This window comes from Mobula hypostoma, chromosome 24 (genome assembly GCF_963921235.1).
Source record: "Mobula hypostoma chromosome 24, sMobHyp1.1, whole genome shotgun sequence".
NCBI classification, from domain to species: domain Eukaryota; kingdom Metazoa; phylum Chordata; class Chondrichthyes; order Myliobatiformes; family Myliobatidae; genus Mobula; species Mobula hypostoma.
This window is the reverse complement of record NC_086120.1, coordinates 51062098-51083953: the sequence shown is the minus strand read 5'-3', so window position 1 is coordinate 51083953 and position 21856 is coordinate 51062098. Positions and strand designations below refer to the sequence as shown.

The 21856-nt window shown below is 43.5% G+C and overlaps 1 protein-coding gene across 10 annotated transcripts in view; it reads right to left on the bottom strand.

Annotated features, from left to right (window-relative positions):
* gatad2ab (GATA zinc finger domain containing 2Ab) overlaps positions 1 to 21856 on the bottom strand; it is a 212835-nt gene that overhangs the window by 16903 nt on the left and 174076 nt on the right. For 4 of the 10 annotated variants that reach the window (XM_063032321.1, XM_063032313.1, XM_063032317.1 and 1 more), the window contains 5 exons: positions 12861 to 12992; positions 11602 to 11790; positions 8376 to 8652; positions 2911 to 3113; positions 98 to 193 (listed from right to left, as the gene is read on the bottom strand). In XM_063032321.1, the coding sequence (XP_062888391.1) occupies positions 98 to 193; positions 2911 to 3113; positions 8376 to 8652; positions 11602 to 11790; positions 12861 to 12992 (897 nt within the window). The remainder of the gene's footprint in view (positions 1 to 97; positions 194 to 2910; positions 3114 to 8375; positions 8653 to 11601; positions 11791 to 12860; positions 12993 to 21856) is intronic. The other 6 variants (XM_063032315.1, XM_063032318.1, XM_063032316.1 and 3 more) reach the window with 3 other exon arrangements.

Sequence of the window (21856 nt, the reverse complement as noted above, 5' to 3'; positions counted from 1 at the left end):
GCCAAACAGAATGGTCAGAGAAGCAAGAGGAGACGGTGGTGTGACTCGTGATGATTCAGTCAGTGGTTTCAAAGGTTAATTTATAAATACTACTTGCCTTCCATACCTGTTTCAACGAATGGTGCTGTGCTGTAGAGTCCTGCTTGCTTTGTACAGTGGAAGGTGTCTGCTGAAGTAGCCGTTGTTCAATCTCCTGCAAAGTAAAACACATTGTCTGTCCTTTCTACACACCTTTCAGCTAAAGTTACAGGCATGTTACTAGTCTCAATGTTGTGGAACAATCTCTCCTTCCTACTCTGCTAATAGTTCTCCAGACTGAAGATTTCGCTCTTTGTGAGCTGAGTTCATTTCTGCAAAAACTTCTATTCTTTTCCTCCACAGAAAGAGAAAGTGCTCACTAACATGTGGCTCAGGTCAGAGGTTGTAACAAGGAAAGTTAAAATATGTGAAAATCAAGAAAAACCATAGACAGTGGAAATCTAAATGAGACCCTCCGTTGATCGGGGTCGACCATGGATGTTGTGTCCTAGCTATCTATGTGATTAACACACCAGGGCAGGATTATATGGAGAGCAAGCTTTTGCCCATACAGCAGGTTCCCCTCTCCACATAGCTGATAAATCCAAAGAAACGGCAGACTGATACAGTTTGGCACCAGCAATGTCGCAGGAGCTGTCCGTCAGGGTTGAACTCAATGATGATTGCCTTAGGGACCCCACCTCTGGATTTTTCCTTGGAAATTAGTCCTGAAGCCTTCCCCAATGAGTGGGTATAGCTGCAAGGCAGCAGGGATCTGAGATCAGTTTCCCTTCTCTTTGGATGAGTTGCTAATCACAGCTGATGAGCCGCATCTGCTTGAAGTGTCTGGCATTAAGGCACTTAATGTCATGTCCCTTCTCCTTTCAGTAGAAATGGTTCTGCTGGGCTTAATAGCTAAGCCACACATGAAGGCCAGGAACTGGACCTCTGTTATCAGAAATATTTGAGGCAGACTCCGTTGGGAGCATTTGAAAGGTAGTGGGAGCATATCCCCACTAATCCTCTCTCCTCCCTACAGAAATCTAAACTAAAAACAGAAAATGCGGGAAACACTTACAGCACGTCAGGCCGTTGTGTATGGGAAGAGAAACAGAGCCAACATTTCAGGTCAGAGACCTGTCATCATATCTAATAAAGAGTCAGTCTGTTAGAGGTAACACACATCAAAGTTGCTGGTGAACGCAGCAGGCCAGGCAGAATCTCTAGGAAGAGGTACAGTCGACGTTTCAGGTTAGAGGTCATGGGTTAATGGTGAAAGATGATAGGGTTAAGAGGAACATGAGGGGGAACTTCTTCACTCAGAGATGGTGGTAAGAATGTGGAACAAGCTGACAGTGCAACTGGTGGATGAGGGGCCGATTTCAATATTTAAGACAAGGAGGAGGAGAAGATGGCGGTGTGCAGCAGCCACTCCGGTGAATGATATCTGTAATCTGTCAAGTAGGGTGCCGTGCACAACCCTGATTTGATGGTGATAGACGTGAGAGAACAGAGGAACACCTGGAGAAACTTCTGAAATGCCTTTTTCGCTGCTGCTGCTACTGTGTGATCCAGAATCTCCGGAGAAGGCCCCGAGTCCTCGGCTTTGCTTGTCGCTCGGCGGCCTGGGTGGGGTTGAAGCGCTCAGCAGAGATGGTGCTTGGTGTCAGAGGGCTGGTCGGAGGCTCTAAGTTTTCGGACGGACTCAGAGTCAGCTGTGGTCGGGTGCTTCCAACGCATTGACAGTTGTCGGAGCCTGGAGGTTTATGGCAGGGAGTTTCTCCCTTCTGCCGCCTGCTATCGGGGACTATCGGGAACCGATCGGAACTTTTGAGACTTCTTTACCGTGCCCATGGTCTGCTCTTTATCAAATTATGGTATTGCTTTGCACTGCTGTAACTATATGTTATAATTATGTGGTCTTGTCAGTGTTAGTCTTTGGATTGTCCCTTTTTTTTGTGATATCACTCTGGAGGAACATTGTATCATTTCTTAATGAATGAATTTCTAAATGACAATAAATGAGGACTGAGTGTCCTCATAATCTAATCTAATTTAAATTTGGATTGGTAAATGGATGGGAGGGGAATGGAGGACTATGGTTCAGGAGCAGGTTGATGGATCTTTGCAGATTAATGGTTCAACACAGACTAGATGGGCTGAAGGACATGTTTCTGTGCTGTACTGTTCTATGATTATGAGAGCGTGCACTGCAGATAAGGTGCAAGATCGTATTGGAGTAGATTGTGAAGTCAACAGCCATCTTGTTGTATGACAGAACTGTTCAGCACACAGTAACAGGAAAGATGCTTCATAAGATAAGGGAGGTAAAGGAACAAGTCTGATGATGGGTCTGTCCTGATGAAAGGTCTTAGCCCAAAAGGTCGACTGGTTATTCCCTTCGATAGAAGGGTCTGTTTCTGTTTAGCATCCATCATCAAGGAACTCCACCATTCAAGGCCATGCTGTCTTCTCACTGCTCCCATCAGGAAGAATGTACAGGAGTATCAGGATTCTCAGCATGAGGTTCAGAATAGTTATTACCCCTTAACCATCAGGCTCTTGAACCTGTGGGGATAACTTCACTCACCCCTTTCACTGAACAGTTCCAACAACCAATGGACTAGATTTCAAGGACTTTGTATCTCATGTTCTCAATATTTATTGCTCATTTATTCCACTTTAAGAACTTTCCTATTTACTGTGAATGCCCACAAGAAAATGATTCTCAGGGTGGTATATGTTGATTATATATCTACTTTGATAATAAATTTACTTTGAATTCTGACCTGCCAATTTCCTCCAACATTTTGTGTGTGTTGCTCAAGATTGTCAACACCTGCAGGATGTCTTGAACAAACCCAGGTGTGTTTGTACCTTTCAGCAGCTCACCTGTTCTTGCTGAAGAGCCTTCACAAATGCTGCTTTCAGACGGTTAGTATGTTCAGCTTTCAATGCCTTCTTCTGGTTGGACGTCACACATTGCTCACACATGATCGTCCCAGTCTTCCCTTGCCTCCAACGACAGGTAAAGTCAGTTTTACATTGAGAACAGGCGTATGGTTCTTGAACCATCGCCTGTGCTGAGGCTTTACCTGTGGGTAGATAAACACAAAGTGAATCCAGTATACCCCATCCTTCCTCACTCACCCCTCTGTCTCAGTACAATGGTTATGTACCGGGCATGAAGCTTTACAGAAACATGGTTTAGCAAGGACAGTCTTTGATATTTACAACTTACATTCAAGGATTAGAGTAAATAAAATGGTTACATCCATGTCCTCCAACTCAAGGTTTTATATGGTATATGTACTTCGATAATAAATTTATTTTTGAACTTTTTGAACCTTTGAACTTACAGCACTGATGTTTGAAGCTCGGTGGAAATCAAGATCACCTGGGAAGTGAAGTATTCACTCCAGAACTGAAATGTACTGAGGAGGAAATACAAAGACCCTGCTGGGAACACGTCAGCTCATAAAATCTGGGTATGATGTCAAAGTCTAGCAGCCTGTCTGTATGTAACAATAATGTGATTGTAACAAGCTGATCTCAAAGCCAAAACATTCAAAGTTAGGTAAATTTTTACAGTGATCTGTTACATCTGTTCAACTAATGTCTTGTTTTCAAGTTCTTGATCAGGGGCAGAGCCTTCAGAACAGAGACGAGGAGGAACTCCTTTACATAAGAACACAAGAAATAGGAGCAGGAGTAGGCCATCCGGCCCAACGAGCCTGCCCCACCATTCAATAAGATCATGGCTGATCTGTCCATAAACTCAGCTCCATCTACCTGCCCTTTCCCCATAACCCTTAATTCCCTTACTATGTAAAAATCTGTCAAACTGTATCTTAAATATATTTAGTGAAGAAGCCTCAACTGCTTCCCTGGGCAGAAAATTCCACAGATTCATCACTCTCTGGGAAAAACAAATTCTCCTCATCTCCGTCCTAAATCTTCTCCCCTGGATCTTGAGGCAATGTCCCCTAGTTCTAGTCTCACCTACCAATGGAAATAACTTTCCTACTTCTATCTTATCTACCTCTTTCAAAATTTTGTATGTTTCTATAAGATCCCCTCTCATTCTTCTGAATTCCAGAGAGTATAGTCCCAGACGACTCAATCTCTCCTCATAGGTTAATCCCTTTATCTCTGGAATCAACCGTGAACCTCCTCTGCACTGTCTCCAGTATAAACTTCCTCAAGTATGGAGACCAGAACTGCACACAGTACTCCAGGTGCAGCCTCACCAGTACCCTGTACAGTTGCAGCATGACCTCCTTGCTCTTGAATTCAATCCCTCTAGCAATGAAGGCCAACATTCTGTTTGCTTTCCTAATAACCTGTTGTACCTGCAAGCCAACTATTTGTGATTCATGAACAAGCATTCCCAAGTCCCTCTGCATAACAGCATGCTGCAATCTTTCACCATTTAAATAATAACCTGCTCTTCTATTAGTACTTCCAAAGTGGATGATCTCACATTTACCAACGTTGTATTCCATCTACCAGACCTTGGCCCACTCACTTAACCTATCTATATCCCTCTGCAAACTCTCCATATCCTCTGTACAATTTGCTTTTCCACTCTGTTTCGTGTCATCAGCAAATTTTGCTACGCTACACTCAGTCCCCTCTTCCAAATTATCAATGTAAATGGTAAATAGCACCAACTCCTGCGGCACCCTACTCACCACTGAATGCCAACTGGAGAACACCCATTTATACTAACTCTCTACCTTCTATTAGTTAACCAATCCACTATCCATGCCAATACATTTCCTCCAACTCCATGCATCCATATCTTACTTATAAGTCTCTTGTGTGGCACCTTATGAAACGCCTTCTGGATATCCAAGTATATGTCATCCACCTATTCCCCTCTATCCACTGCACTCATTATGTCCTCAAAGAACTCCAGGAAGTTTGTCAAACAGGACCTGTCCTTTCTGAATCCATGCTGCATCTGTCTAATGGAACCACTCCTTTCTAAATGTTTCACTACTTCTTCCTTAATGACAGCTTCAAGCATTTTCCCAACTACAGATGTTAAGCTAACTGACCTATAGATGCCCGTCTTTTGCCTACATCCATTTAAAAAAAAGTGGCATGACATTTGCTGTCTTCCAATCTGCTGGGATCTGCCCAAGGTCCAGAGAGCTTTGGTAAATGATTACCAACGCATCTACTATAACCTCCGCCAATTCCCTCAGCACCAGGGGACTTATCTGCCTTCAGGCCCTCTAGTTTGCTCATCACTATCTCTTTAGTGACAGTGATTTCATCAAGGTTCTCACCTCCCATTTCGTCCATAACATCCTTCTTTGGCATATTAGACGTGTCCACCATGAAGACCAACACAAAATAGTCGTTCAATGCCTCAGACATTTCCTTATCACCCAATATTAATTTCTCCTTCTCATCTTCCAAGGGACCTATGTTGACTTTAGCCACCTTCTTCCACCTTATATATTTATAAAAACTTTTGCTATCTGTTTTTATATTTTGTGCTAATTTACTTTCATACTCTACCTTCCCTTTCCTTATTTCTTGTTTAGTTGTTCTTCATTGCTTTTTAAAGTTTACCCAATCCTCCAGTCTCCCACTACTCTATGCGACTTTGTACACATGAGCTTTTAATTTGATACTATCTTTTATTTCCTTAGTTATCCAAGGCTGGCTCTCTCCACACTTACTGTCCTTACTTTTGACTGGAATATACTTTTGTTAAGCACTGTGAAAAATCTCTTTGAAAGTATCCCACTGTTCCTCAACTGTCCTACCAAATAGCCTGTGCTTCCAATCCACATTAGCCAACTCCTCCCTCAACCATTTTGTAGTCTCCCTTGTTCAAGCATAATACACTAGTTTTAGATCTAACTATTTCATCTTCCATCTGTTTGTGAAATTCAATCATACTATGATCACTCTTTCCAAGAGGATCCCTGACTACAAGATCGTTAATCTTACCTGTTTTATTGCACAGGACTAGATCCAAGATAGTATTTTCCCTTATAGGTTCACTAACATGCTGCTCAAGAAAGCCATCATGGATGCATTCTATGAAGTCCTCCTCAAGACTTCCTTGACCAACCTGATTCACCCAATCTATGTGGAAGTTAAAATCCCCCATGCCAACTGCCGTTCCGTTCTTACAAGCCTCAGTTATTTCTTGGTTAACCGCCTCTGCCATTGCAATATTTTTATTAGGTGGTCTATAGACAACTCTCACCAGTGATTTTTTTCCCCTTTCCTATTCTTAATCTCTACCTACATGGACTCACATTCTGCTCCATACATGTTATATCGTCTCTCACAATCCAAGAGGGCTGTGAATCTGTGGAATTCACTGTCACAGATAGCTGTGGAGGCCAAATCATTGGGTATATTTAAAGCAGAAGTTGACAGTTCTTGAGTAGTAAGATCATCAAGGGTTATGGAGAGAAGTCTTAGCCCAAAATGTTGACTGTACCCTTTTCCACAGATGCTGCCTGGACTGCTGAGTAGCTCCAACATTTTGTGTGTGCCTTATGGTCTTCATCCCATTTTTTTAAACAGTTAAACATGTTTTAAATTAATAAACAGAAGAATAATGCATTTTAAATAACGCTTTCATGAATTATTTGTCTGGTCTGCATTAACCACTTCTAAGATTTCCCTGAATACCTGAGACATTCCACCTTCAGCAGTGACCTGGGGCAGACCCTTAGGTTCTACCACTTGTGACCCACACCACTTCAAAGCAAGGCCACGGAGCAGAGGTCCACAGCACTGCTTCACCCGCAGTGCTCCAACAGGGCAGTGCCATTAACTGCAGTACTTTTCCTGTGATGACAGAAGCATCCCTATGTGCAGCTCAAGTGACACACAGAGCGCTGTTGCAGGAAAGCGTCAAGAACCCCCACCACCCAGGCCATGCTCTCTTCTCACTGCTGCCATCGGGAAGAAGACTCAGGACCCACACCACCAGGTTCAGGAACAGTAATTACCCCACAACCATCAGGGTCTTGAACCAGAGGGGATAATTTCAGTCATCCCAACAATGAAGTTTTCTCACAACCAATAGACTCACTTTCAAGGATTATTCATCTCATGTATTTATTGCTTATTTATTATTATTAGTTTTCCTTTTCTTGTGTATTTGCAGTTTGTCGTCTTTTGCACATTGTTTGTCTGTCATTGCTGCGTGTGTTTAATTAATCCTATTGTGTTTCTGTGTATTTACTTTGAATGCCCACAAGAAAATGAATCTCAGGATTATATATGGTGGTGTATGTGAACTTTGATAATAAATTTATTTTGAACATTGATACCCTGGAATGCTGCAGAGAAGCAGAGGATCAAGTGTTTCAGCTTCTTCAAGATTGTTTAATGCCATTTCCAGTATACAAGCGTAATAGCGAACAAAATTATTGTTACTCTGGATTTGATGCACTACAAAAAAAAACACAAAAAGATAAGGACCACAATAATAAATACAATACAAATATGTAAGATAACACATATACATAGATTGATTGTATGTTCATAAAGTGAGGCGAGGTACAGGAGTGTCTGTACATAAGGTGATTTGACAGGAAATGGTAAAGTAGTGATGATTGGGGGTGTGTTAGTGGATGTTAATCTGCTTGGGGAAAGTAACTGTCTTTGAGTCTGGTGGTCCTGGCATGGATGCTGCATAGCCTCCTCTCTGATGGGAGTGGGACAAACAGTCCATGAGCAGGCTGGGTGGGATCCTTCATGATGTTACGGCCCCACTTCCAGCACCTTTCTGTATACATGTCCTTGAAGGTGGGTAGGCTGGTGCCAGTGATGCATTGGGCAGCTTTGACTATCTGTTGTAGAGCCTCGGTACTTGACATGTACCAGAATTTCATTTGGAGCAGATTTTGAAGTGAGCAGAGTGGAAAAGCAAAGGGAGCTTGGGGATGCAGAGACAGAGAGAATGCGGTAATAGAGAGCAACAGACTAACTTGATAACTCTTTCGTGGGCCTACAAAACCTGGCTCTTCCCATCAGAGGAGGCTATGCAGCATCCACATCAGGACCACCAGACTCAAAAACAGCTGTAAGGCTGATCAACACCTCCACCCACTAACCCACCCCATCACACCCCCAATCACCACTATTTTATCATTTCCTGTCAGAGCCACTTTATGTACAATCAATCTATGTACAGAAGCTATCTTACGTATTTATACCTACTATTTTTTATTACTATTGTGTTCTTTATCTTATTTTGTTTTTTTTGTGCTGTACCAGATCCAAAGTAACAATTATTTTGTTCTCCTTTACACTTGTGTACTGAAAATAACATTAAACAATCTTGAATGTTCCTCCCTAAGCCATGACATTACCTTGTGTTTCCAGGAGGTTGTGCACCACTTCTTCAAGACCGACCAGGTAGATAAACTCATTATTAGCAGCGCTTGGTAAGAAGTTCAGCTCTGGGGCTGGAGGTTTGGGCGGTGGAATTTCCAGCAACGTTTTCTCCAGCTGCTTGCGGAGAGCAAGCTTGGCCGCAGCCTGTCGGCTGGCCGGTGACTCATTGGAGTTGACAACGGATACTGCAGTATTGCTGCTAGCATTCGACTGAGCAGAGTTCAAAGATGAGGCTTTCATTGTATTTGAAGCCTGCAAAACAATTAAAGAAATCTAGTGTGGAAGAAACAGACAATAGCAGTAAATTGAAGCAGACAAGAGCTCTTTGTCATTAAATAACACAAAGGCATAATATTTACTTCTGGAAGCATACTCTGTCAATGGCACCAGTTCCAATATAGTCCTATCAACCCTCAGCTGCCGTAAGAACTGTGAAATAATTCCAGGAAGGTAGATATCATGAACAAAGCCAGCATTTATCGTCTGTAGGGCATGTCACAACTTTTACACATTTGTGTGCGTCCGAGTGCAAGCATGAGTGTGAATGTGAGCAAGAGTAAGAATGTGTGTTCATTCCAATGTTCCTCATTAACTTATCATCACAGCAACTTGGTCTCACCCTATATATTCTTAGTCCTATCCATCTCTCCCCCATCCTCTCTGCAGCTTAACCTTAACCTGTTTCTTTTTCCAAGTTCTAATTAAGAATCTTCAACTGGAAGTAAATGATGCCTGATAGTAATTTTTGTTCAATTAGTGAGTTGAGGGGGCATGAAGCTGGAGGCTGAGATCTTCAGAGACTCCAATGTGAAAGTGCACTGAAAGAAACAAGACTGGATATAGTAGTCAAAAATCTTCTCCCAGCTGAGGCAGCAGACATGGACTCAAGCAAATCTCTATTTAGTGCAGTAGGAGACACCCTTTTAATATCTGGCACAGGTAAAGCTGTCAAGGTGTGAGTGATTAATGAAGCTGTAGGTATGATCTGCTATAGGACAAGTTGGAGGAGTTAAGTGACCTGCTTATGATACTACGTACTTGAAATTCAAGGATTGTAATCATAGAATGTTATGTTGCAGCTTTTTACAACACTGGTTAGGCTGCATTTGTGGAGTAATGCGTACAGATCTTTTCACCACACTACGGGAAGGATGTGGTTGTGGAATGTGGCAGGATAGCACAGTTGCAGATTGGCAGGTATGCTGTTGTAGGCCAAGGATACACAGAGTATCGAAAGGACAGGCAGGAAAACAGTGGGCGGCATGGCTCTGTTGGTAAAAAATGAAATCAAATCATAAGAGAGAGGTGACAGAGGGTTGAAAGGTGTTGAATCATTGTGGATAGATCAAAAGGAACTACAAGGCTCAAAAGACCCTGATGAGAGTTGTACACAGACCCCCAAACACCAGGAAGGATGATGCCTACAAATTACAATGGGAGCTAGCAAGGCAAAGTTACAATAGTCATGGGGAACATCAACATGCAGATAGATTGGGAAAATCAGGTTGGTGCTGGATTACAGGAGGGGGAATGCCTACATGATGGCTTTTTAGAGCAGCTTGTGGTTGCGCTTATTGGAGTTCCACCTATTCCAGATTGGATGTTGTGCAATGAACCAGAATTGATTACAGAGCTTAAATTAAAAGAACCCTTAGGGAAAATGATCATAATATGATCAAATCTACCCTGAAATCTGAGGAGAAGCTGAAGTCAGGTGTATCAGAATTACAGTGGAGTAAAGTGAATTACAGAGGCACGAGAGAAGAGTTGGCCAGAATTGATTGGAAAAGAACATTAGCAGGGATGATAGCAGAACAGCAATGGCTGGAATTTCTGGAACCAATTCGGAAGGCACAAGATATATACATCCCAAAGAGGAAGAAGTATTCTAAAGGAAAGATGAAACAACCATGGCTAACAAGAGTAACCAAAGCTAACATAAAAGCCAAAGCGAGGGCATATGACAGAGCAAAATTAGGTGGGAGGTTAGAGGATTGGAAAGCTTTCAAATACCAACAGAAGGCAACTAAAAAAAGTAATAAAGTAAGCAACAAAGTAGCAGATATAATACAGTATCAGGAAGTGTATGATAATACACTTTGGTAGAAGAAATCAAAGGGTTGATTATTTTCTAAACAGAGAGAAAATACGAAAAAGCTGAGACACAATGGGACTTGGAAATCCTTGTGCAGGATTCCCTAAAGGTTAATTTGCAGGTTGAGTCTGTGGTGAGGAAGGCAAATGCAATGTTAGCATTCATTTCAAGAGGACTAAAATATAAAAGCAAGGATACAATGTTGAAACTTTATAAAGCAATGATGAGGCCTCACTTGGGAGTATAGCGAGCAAGTTTGGGCCTCTTAACTTAGACAAGGCGTGCTGGAGAGGGTTCAAAGGAGGTTCACAAAAATTATTTCAGGATTGAATGGCTTGTCATATCAAGAGTGTCTGATGCCTTTGGGCCTGTATTCACTAGTGTTCAGAAGAATGAAGGGTGACCTCATTGATATCTATCGAATGGTGAAAAGCCTTGATAAAGTGGATGTGGAGAGGATGTTTCCTATGGTGGGAGAGTGTAAGACCAGAGGACACAGCCTCAGAATAGATGGGTGTCCTTTTAGAACGGAGATGAGGAGGAATTTCTTTAGCCAGAGAGTGGTGAATCTGTGGAATTGCTTGCCACAGGTGGCTGTGGAGGCCAAGCATTAATGTATATTTAAGGAGGCTGTTAGTTTCTTGATTGGTCAGGGGCATGAAGGGATATGGGCAGAAGGTAGGAGATTGAGGCTGAGAGGAAAAGTGGATCAGTCATGATGAAATGGCAGAGCACTCAATGGGCCAAACGGCTTAATTCTACTCCTATATCTTATAATGGACATGTTGGCCACACAGCCTGTTTCTCAATGGTGCTGTGAAGCTTTATTGTACCAGATTCTGTTTACTTTGAGCTAATGATACATGAAGACCGTGGTATATTCCACAACACAGCAATAATGTCCTTAAGCACAGAACGTTCGAGCTTCCACAGTGGAGTAAATAATCAGCACGTACATTCCAGCTCCTACTTCACTTCACTCTTCCTCTCAGCCCACAACCCTTACACTCCTTCTATAACAGTGCATCATGCCACCCCGGCCCGAAAACCCCACCCACCCCGCTCTGACCACTGGAGGACCTGACTCCCCTCGAGCAGCAGCTTACCTGTGGAATGTTGACGAGCAGGCTGGTGTTGGGGACGTTGGCCACACGGATCAGTCCCTGCTGTAGAACCCTCTGGCCCTGGATGTGTACAGTATTAGGCACCGACGCCCTGGGAGCCAGTAACAGTGGAGGTGGGGCAGTGCTGCCGTGTGGTCTGATGGTGTGGATTTGCTGAGAAACAGACATCGGCTAACAGAGTAAGACAATGACGGACGGAGTGCATGAATGGGTGGGGGGAGTGAAATGATAGCAAGGCAGAGATAAAAGGGAATGATTATTCAGTATTCCTGCAATATACATTCCAAAACAGTGCAGCCAATGGGGGGTGGGAGAGGGAGAGTGGAATGAAAGCTGGGGAACAGAGGGGTGAGAGATGGGGGGGGATGTGAGAGAGGGGGCTGAGAGGGGTCAATTATTCTCCCACCCACTGCATTCACACATGCACACCCAACCATAAGTAACTTGAGCAAGTTCATTATGTACCTCACACAGAATTTCATAGTAACACTGATGCTATCATAACACCAGCAGCTCTCTGGGTTCTTGAGATCATTTCACACACTGCAAACATACAGCTTAAGATGTAGGTATAGAGGGGCAACTGCATAGGATTAGAAAAAGCTGCAGCAAGTTGTAAACTCAGCCAGTTCCATCATAGACATTAGCTCTCCCAGCATCAAGAAAATCTTCAAAAGGCGATGGCTCAAAAAGGTGGCATCTATTGTTAAGGACCCCCATCACCCAGGAGATGCCCTCTTCTCATTGCTACATCAAGGAGATACAGGAGCCTGAAGACACACACTCAACATATCAGGAATAGCTTCTTCCCCTCCACCATCAGATTTCTGAATGGACAATAAACCATGTACACCACCTCACTATTTTTTGCACTATGTATTTTTTCTTAAATAGGCATCCGTTAGTCTCATGAGACTGTGGATTTGCGCCTTGGAAGGTTTCCAGGGCGCAGGCCTCAGGAAGGTTGTATGGAAGACCAGCAGTTGCCTATGCTGTAAGATATTTGCATTAACAAGTGTACAGGACTACCTAATAAAGAGCCAATGAGTGAGTGTGAAAGTGTGTGTATTCATTCTTATTGTAATTTATAGTAATTTTCAGATATTCCACTCCACTGTTGCTGCAAGACAACAAATTTCACAACATATATCAGTAATAATAAACTGATTTTGCTGGACACATTTCTCCATTGAACGATGTAAGATTTGGATGTTGTGCATCCGTCCCAGTCAGACACTTACCTGAGCTCCTCTCACTAATGGTGGCATCACGATCTGTGGGTTCTGCTGAGAACCAAGCTTTGAGGCCCCCTGTTGACCCCCACGAACCAAAGGCGGTGGAATTACTGTTCCCACTGCACGTGTAGTGGTTACCTGCAAGACAGGTGGACACCTTTAGAAAGAGGTTCTAACTACAACAAGCTATTGTACCGCTGCCAATATTTCCCACCTTGCCAGGGTGTACCAGGATTCAAAGTTTAGGGACACCATTCACCCTCTGCACTTTCCCCAAGGAGCCTTTATTGGTGTTTTAGGCTGGACACTGAGTGACAATAAATTCCTAATGCGCCTTCCTCACATTTCAGTCCATTTAAACTCTGGCCTAACGACAATATACCCAGAACCACATTCTGCCAGAGTACCATTAAGATTACCCTGACCAGTTACATCATGATCTGGTGTGGGAAATGCAAAGCATCAGATCACAACAGATAGTGAGGACTGCTGAAGACACCATCAGGGTCTCTCTCACTCCCCTCAGGACATACATTAGAAGCGCTGCACACGCAGTGCCTTCAGCATTGTCAAAGACTCCTCCCATGCTTCCCACAATCTCTGAACTCCTGCTATCAGTACTACAGATTAAGAACCAGAACTGTCAGGCTGGGTAACAACTTCTTCCCCCAGGTTGTTAGACTTCTGAGCACGCTGCCTCTCGCTCCCCCACTTCCCAACTCAGACACACTCTCATCCTGCACTGGTCACTTTTTACCTTTCACTGACGCTCCTTCACACATTTGTATGACTGCTTGTTTTATTGTAATGGAGTCGGTAACATGATACTGTCAACTGTTAATCCAGACCATACCACTCAGGGACTTGTGTTATATTATTTTGTGACTGTATGTGCTGGTCTGTAACTATACGTGCTGTGACTCTGCTTACTGTGTTTTGCACCTTGGCTCCAGAGGGACAATGTTTTGTTTAGCTGTAGTTCAAGTTGAAGTTTAATTGTCATTCAACCATACCTATGAATACAGCCAAATGAAACAGCATTCCTCTGGGTCAAGGTGCAAAACATGGTACTGACAATCACACACAGCACAAGGTACCTATAACACATATAAGATAGCAGTAAACATACAGTCACACAAAAAAATTATATAGACCAAGTTCCTGAGTGTCATGTCCTATAGGTTGCTAGTGACTGGCTGTTGTCAGCAAAAACAAGCCTGTACCAAGACCAAGCCTGCGGCAAGAACAAAATCCAGCTTGTCTTCCACAGAGCAAACACTGGCAAAACAAAGATTCCCCTCAACTCTGTTCTAAATGGACGTGCTTTTATTCTCAGGCTGTACAACCTGGTCTGAAACTCCCCCACTTTTGGAAACATCCTCTCCACGTCCACTCTATCTAAGCCTTTTAATATTCAATAGGTTTCAATAGATCCTCTGTCATTCTTCTAAACTGCAGTGAATACAGCCCAGAACCATCAAACACTCCTCATATTTAACCCCTTTCATCCCTGGAAACCTTCTCTGGACTAAAAACATGCTAAATTTGTTAAATCCAGAAAAATTATACCAGTGCCCAAAAAGAGCAGCACAAGCTGCCTTAACAACTATTGTCCAGTAGCACTCACATCTACAGTGATGAAATGCTTTGAGGGGTTGGTCATGGCTATAATCAACACCTATCTCAGGAAGGACCTGGACTCATTGCAATTTGCCTATCGCCACAACTGGTCTGCAGCAGTCACGATCTCAATGGCTCTCCACGTGGCTTTGGATCACCTGGACAATACAAATACCTATGTCAGGAAGTTGTTTATTAACTAGAGCTCAATGCTTAACACCATCATTCTTACAGTCTTGATTGAAAAGCTACAGAACCTAGGCCTCTGTATCTCCCTCTGCAACTGGATCCTCCACTTCCTAATTGGAAAACCACAATCTGTGTGGATTGTTAATAACATCACAACCTTGCTGGCAATCAACACTGTTGCACCACAGAGATGTGTGTGTAGTCCACTGCTCTACTCTCTCTACCCCGATGATTGTGTGGTTAGGCATTGCTCAAATACCATCTATAAATTTGCTGATGATACAACCATTGATGGCAGAATTTCAGATGGTGACGAAAGGGTGTACAGGGGCGAGATACACCAGTTAGTTGAGTGGTGTCGGAGCGACAACTGAGCACTCAACGTCAGCAAATCCAAAATGCTGATTGTGAATTTCGGACAGGGTAAGACAAAGGAACACAAATGAATCCTCATAGAGGGATCAGAAGTAGAGAATTTCCTGGGTGTCAATATCTCTGAGGACCTCACCTGGATGCAACATATTGACGCAGCTACAAAGAAGGTAAGACAGTGGGTATATTTCATTCAGAGATTTGATTTGTCAACTAAAACACTTGAAAACTTATACAAATGTACTGTGGAGAGCAATGGAGAGTATTCTGATCGGCTGTATCACTGTTTGCTATGGCAGAGGGCAGTGGCACGAGATCAAAAGAAGGCGGTGTCCATCGTTAAGGACCCCCACCATCCAGGGCATGCCCTTTTCTCAATGTTACCATCAGGTAGGAGGTACAGAGCCTGAAGACACACACTTAGTGATTCAGGAACAGCTTCTTCCCCTCTGCCATCTGATTTCTCAATGGACATTAAGCCCATGAACACTACCTCACTAGTTTTTTGTAATACTTATTTTAACTTAACTACTTAATACACACACACACACGTACTGTAATTCAGATTTTTTTCCCCCTCTATATTTATCTTGCATCTCACTATACTGCTGCCATAAAGTGAACAAATTTCACGACATATGAAGGTGTTATTCAACCCAACTCTGATTCCGAAAAAGTCCCACAAAGATAGAAGTGCTGTGCTCAGGCATTAATAGTCCTGCAAGTGCTGAGTTACCTACACTTCCTGGAGTCTCACTAGCAAATGTACATACTTATTTGTAACCTTTATCAGTTTTGTGATACTGTACTGCAGTCACAAAGTAATAGTTTTCACCCAATTCTGAATTTGTAACCCTGGTCATACCTCCCACACCCCTACACAGGCAATGCAATACTTTAGAATTGTCATCACTATTAAGGCCACAAAGGAGAGCAACAAAGTCCTGTGAATAGCAAGGAAGCAAAGGGTTAACTAATCCTGATTAGCATTTCTTAATAAATATAATCCAGGTCAGGAACAAAATGCCTCTTGCGATCACTTGTACCCCCATGTGAGGGTGACAGAGCTTGTGTGTTTAACATCAGCGGTACCCAACTACCGGGCTGCGAGGAAACGATATGAGTCAGCTGCACCTTTCCTCATTCACTGTCACGCACTGTTGAACTTGAACATAGGGTTGCCAACTGTCCCGTATTTGCCGGGACATCCCGTATATTGGGTTAAATTGGTTTGTCCCATACAGGACCGCCCTTGTCCCGTATTTCCCCTCTAAGGCACAGCGTTCCTATGAAACCTTTCATGCTGAAATGGCGTAAAGCAAAGAAGTAATTACCATTAATTTATATGGGAAAATTTTTGAGCGTTCCCAGACCCAAAAAATAACCTACCAAATCATACCAAATAATACATAAAACCTAAAATAACTAACATATAGTAAAAGCATTAATGAAATGATAAATACACAGCCTATATAAAGTAAAAATAATGTATGTACAGTGTAGTCGGAAAGATTTAGCCAAAACCGAGTTGTGGAAAAAAAAAATCAGCACATATGCGCATGCGCACACAGGTGCCCGCGCAAGGCTTCATAGTCATGGTAGTCTTTCTCTGGGTAAACACAATTATCCTGTCAACACACACAAAAAATGCTGGTGAATGCAGCAGGCCAGGCAGCATCTATAGGAAGAGGTACAGTTGACATTCTGGGCCGGGACCCTTGGTCAGGATTTGACTGCTACTTTTGTCCCTTATTTGGGAGTGAGAAAGTTGGCAACCCTAACTGTAAAAGACACGTTGAGGTGAGTTTAACCCTACCTGAACACTCCCCCCCACCCCCGGTTGGTCGGCCGGTCCGCAAGAATATTGTCAATATTAAACTGGTCCGCGGTGCAAAAAAGGTTGGGGACCCCTGTTTAACATTACCACAAACAACCTAACATTGATCTGTCAGCATCATGCATGGGTGTAACTCACGGGTGAGATGTCAGCATTAGAGCAGTGCTCACAAACGCTGCAGGAACTCAGCAAGCCAGGCACAGGCAGCATCTATGGAAATGAATCAACAGTCGATGTTTTGAGCTGAGAGCCTTCATCGGGACCGGAAAGGAAGTGGGCAGAAGCCAGAATAAGAAGGTGGAGGAAGGTAGAGGTGGACAAGCTTTAAGGTGAGAGGTGAAGCCAGGTGGGTGTGGAGGGGAACAAAGTATGAAGCTGAGAGGTGATAGGTGGAAAATTCAAAGGACTGGAGAAGAAGGAATCTAATAGTAGAGGAGAGTGGACCACGGGAGAAAGAGAAGGTGGAGGGGCACCATGAGGAGGTGATAGACACATGAGGAGAAGAGGTAACAGGCTAGAGTGGGAAATTGAAGCGGGGAGGGGAAAAAAATATCGGAAGTTAGAGAAATCAACATCCATGTCATCAGGTTGGAGACAATCCAGACAGAATAAGAGGTATAGCTCCTTTAACTTGAGAGTGGCCTCATCGAGGCAGAAGAAGAGGCCATGGACCAACATGTCGAAATGGGATTGGGGATGGGAATTGGAAGAGTTTTCTAGTTCAGCTGAGAGAAATTAATGCTGATTTCATTAGATACAATCACAACCAAACTAGATATACTTTCAGTGGCAAAACAATTCAGGACTTGAGTAAGAACCATGGCTGGACTCTTACTTCTAAAAGCAACGACAGATACTGAAACTCCACGAAATCCTCATTAATTCAGGACCTTTCCAATAGCAATTTAAACCAGAAACATCCCTTTTTTTTATTTCACATAAAATCTTTTCTAGTTGGGCATACAGTTTTGGTCACCCCCATTATACGAAAAACATTGAGGCTTTGGAGACGGGGCAGACAAGGTTTACCCGAAAGCTGCCTGGATTAGAGGGCATGTACAATCTAAGGAGAGGTTGGACAAAATTAGGTTGCTTTCTCTGCAGTGGTGGAGACTGAGGGGAGATTTGATAGAGATTTAAGGTTATGAGAGGGATAGAGTAAACAGACAAGGTTTACCCCAGGGTTGAAATACCTAATACCAGAGTGCAGGCATTTATGGAGACAGGGTATTTTTAAAGGAGGAGATGAGAGGGACACACTTTTTTTTAATACACAGAGTGGTTGGTGCCTGGAACGTGCCACCTGGGTACTTTTGAGAGATGTTTAGAAAGGAACAAAAATGTGAGGGAAGTGGAAGGATGTCAACATTGTGTAGGCAGAAGGGTATTATTCAGTTGACTATTTGATTAATTTATTGACTAATTTTTTTGGCTTGGCACAACATTGTGGGACGAAGTGCCTGTTCCTGGGCTGTACTGTTCTATGTTCTGTATCCACTGACATGAGTCAGTTTAGTTCAGACTGGGGCGGGGCAGTTTTATACCTCAGGCTAACAGGCACTCGTGACAGATCCATTCCCCCTGAAACACATCGTAAGGACCCTTGAAATTCTACAATTCAATCTTGCGTGGGACTGCCATTGATCCAAAACACTGATAGGATAGTGAAGCCAATGCTGCATCGTTAACTTCAACAATGGCCACTTTTTACGTTTAGCAGCCCACTCTATTTCTTCTTCAGGCTGATGGGGCTTGTCAGCTGTGGCTGGCAGCTCATCTAGGAGAAGGAAAACTCTCATCTCAAACTTCTGCTGCCTTGCAGCTATAACCACTCATGGGGAAGGCTTTGGGAGTAAACCCCAAAGAAAATCTGGAGCTGGAGTCCCTAAGGCAGGCCTACATTGAGTACAATACTGACTGGCAGCTCCTGTGATGCTGCTGGTGCCGAACTGTATTGGTCTCTGTCGTTCCATTGGATTCATCAGCTGTGTGTAGAGGGGGCGCCTGCTGCATGGGCAACAGCTTGCTCTCCATTTCATACTGCCCTGGCTTGCCTATCGACTTGACAACTAGGAAGCAACATCCACTGTCGACCCCAACCCATGGAGGGCCACTCTATTTCTTGTGCCTCTCTGCCACATCGTGCATCCCAGTAATTCATTCCTAGGATCCTGTCCTTTGTTTTTATAAATTCGCTTTTGATGAATGAAAGGGAAATAGGTGCAGCCGTCAAGCTCTTTGTACTCTGCACAGTACAGCAGCCACCGCAGAGCAACAGCTGATATATTTATTAAACCCGCACACTGCCAAGTGGCAGTACATCTCTACCTTGGACTTTAATGATGGAGCTGGTGGAGCTTACAACCCTCTGCAGCCTCTTGATAGCTTGCGCATTGGAGTACCCATAGCAGATAATGATGCAACCAGTGAGAATGCTCCATCTCTCATCAGCTATTTCCCCAGGGAGAGAAACTGGGACACACAACTCCCAAACCACAACTGCAACCTTGCCAGGAAGCCATTCGGCTTCCTCCTCCCTCTCTGTATGGTACATTACCTAGTTGAAGGCCTCGAGCAATTGCTGTTCCTCTTATAAGACCACAAGCCATAGGAACAGAATTAGACCATTCAGCCCAACAAGCCTGCACCAGCTTTCCATGAATAATTTACTTCCCCATCAACCCCATTCTCCTGCCTTCTCCCCATAACTCTCGACACACTGACTGAAGAATCTATCAACCTCCGCTTCAAATATACTCAATAATTTGGCCTCCACAGCTGTCTGTGGCAATGAATTTTACAGATTCACTACCCTCTGGCTATATGGGCTTGCCTCAATTCTGGGTTGTGCCCTCTGGTCGTAGACGCTCCCAAAATAGGAAACATCCTCACCACGTCCACTCTAACTAGGCCTTTCAATATTCCATAAGTATCAATGAAATCCCCCACTCAACTTTTTAAACTCCAGTGAAAACAGGCCCAGAGCCATCTGAATCTCTTCATATGTTAACCCTTTCAATCCTGAAATCATTCTTGTGAACCTCCTCTGAACCCTCTCCAGTGCCAGTACCAATAACTTATAAAGCAATGTCTTATGTTCTTGCTGTAGAGACTTTTACAGCCCCATTACCTGAATTCTTGCAACAGGGGAAGTTATTTTCAACCCAGGAAAAAAAAGAGTTCACTGCCATCAGCTTTTCCCAGCCCAGACCCACTGCAGGTCCATGGTGGTAAAGCCCTCACCATCAATGAGCACATCTACATGGAGTGCTGTCGCAGGAAAGCAGCATGCATCATCAAGGACCCCCACCATCCTGAGTGCTGAGACACTCAGGTGGCCAAAAAGGTGGTGAAGAACACTTGTCAAATGTTGAATTTTCACCATTTCAGTGTTTTCGTCCTGCAATAGATAGATACTGATGCATACTGTAGAACTTTAAAGATCCACCATCTCACATGTCCCCATTTACTAGGGTTGAACAAAGTACACTGCAATACCTGCTGTACCCACCCCTCCATACCCCAACCATCACTACTTAACCATTTCCTGTTAGAGTAGACACTCCAGTGCCTAGAGTCATTTTATGGACATACAGTCCATTTATGTATGTTACATATTTATATTCATTAAGTTTTTTTGAGCTGTATCAGATCCACAGTAACAATTATTTTGTTCTCCTTTCCACGTGTGTACTTTTCTTCCACAATTTTGGAGATAGTGATCACAATTCTATCTCCTTTACCACAGCATTGGACAGGGATAGGAACAGACAAGTTAGGGAAACGTTTAATTGGAGTAAGGAGAAATATGAGGCTATCAGGCAGGAACTTGGAAGCATTAATTGGAAACAGATGTTCTCAGGGAAACATACAGAAGAAATATGGCAAATGCTCAGGGGATATTTGCGTGGGGTTCTGCGTAGATACGGTCCAATGAGACAGGGAAAGGACGGCAATGTACAGGAACTGTGGTGTATAAAGGCTGTTGTAAATCAAGTCAAGAAGAAAAGAAGAGTTTACAAAAGGTTCAAAAAACTAGCTAACGATAGAGATTTAGAAGATTATAAGGCTAGCAGGAAGGAGCTAAAGAATGAAATTAGGAGAGCCAGAAGGGGCTATGAAAAGGCCTTGGCAGACAGGATTAAGGAAAACCCCAAGGCATTCTACAAGCATGTGAAGAGCAAGAGGATAAGACGTGAGAGATAGGACAAATCAAGTGTGACAGTGGAAAAGTGTGTATGGAACCGGAGGAAATAGCGGAGGTACTTGATGGATACTTTGCTTCAGTATTCACTACGGAAAAGGATCTTGGCGATCGTAGGGATGACTTACAGTGGACTGAAAAGCTTGAGCATGTAGATATTAAGGAAGTGGGTGTGCTGGAGCTTTTGGAAAGCATCAAGTTGGATAAGTCACTGGGACCAGACGGGATGTACCCCAGGCTTCTGTGGGAACCGAGGGAGGAGACTGCTGAGCCTCTGGTGATGATATTTGCATCATCAATGAGGACAGGAGAGGTTTGGGAGGATTGAAGAGTTGCAGACGTTGTTCCCTTATTCAAGAAAGGGAGTAGGGATAGCCCAGGAAATTACAGACCAGTGAGTCCTACTTTGGTGGTTGGTAAGTTGATGGAGAAGATCATGAGAGGCAGGATCTATGAACATTTGGGGAGGCATAATATGATTAGGAATAGTCAGCATGGCTTTGTCAAAGGCAGGTCGTGCCTTACGAGCCTGAATGAACTTTTTGAGGATGTGACTAAACACATTGAAGAAGGCAGAGCCGGAGATGTAGTTGATAAGGCATTTGACAAGGTACCCGTGCAAGGCTTACTGAGAAAGTAAGGAGGCATGGGATCCAAGGGGACATTGCTTTGTGGATCCAGAACTGGCTTGCCCACAGAAGGCAAAGAGTGGTTGTAGACGGGTCATATTCTGCATGGAGGTTAGTGACCAGTGGTGCGCCTCAGGGATCTGTTCTGGGA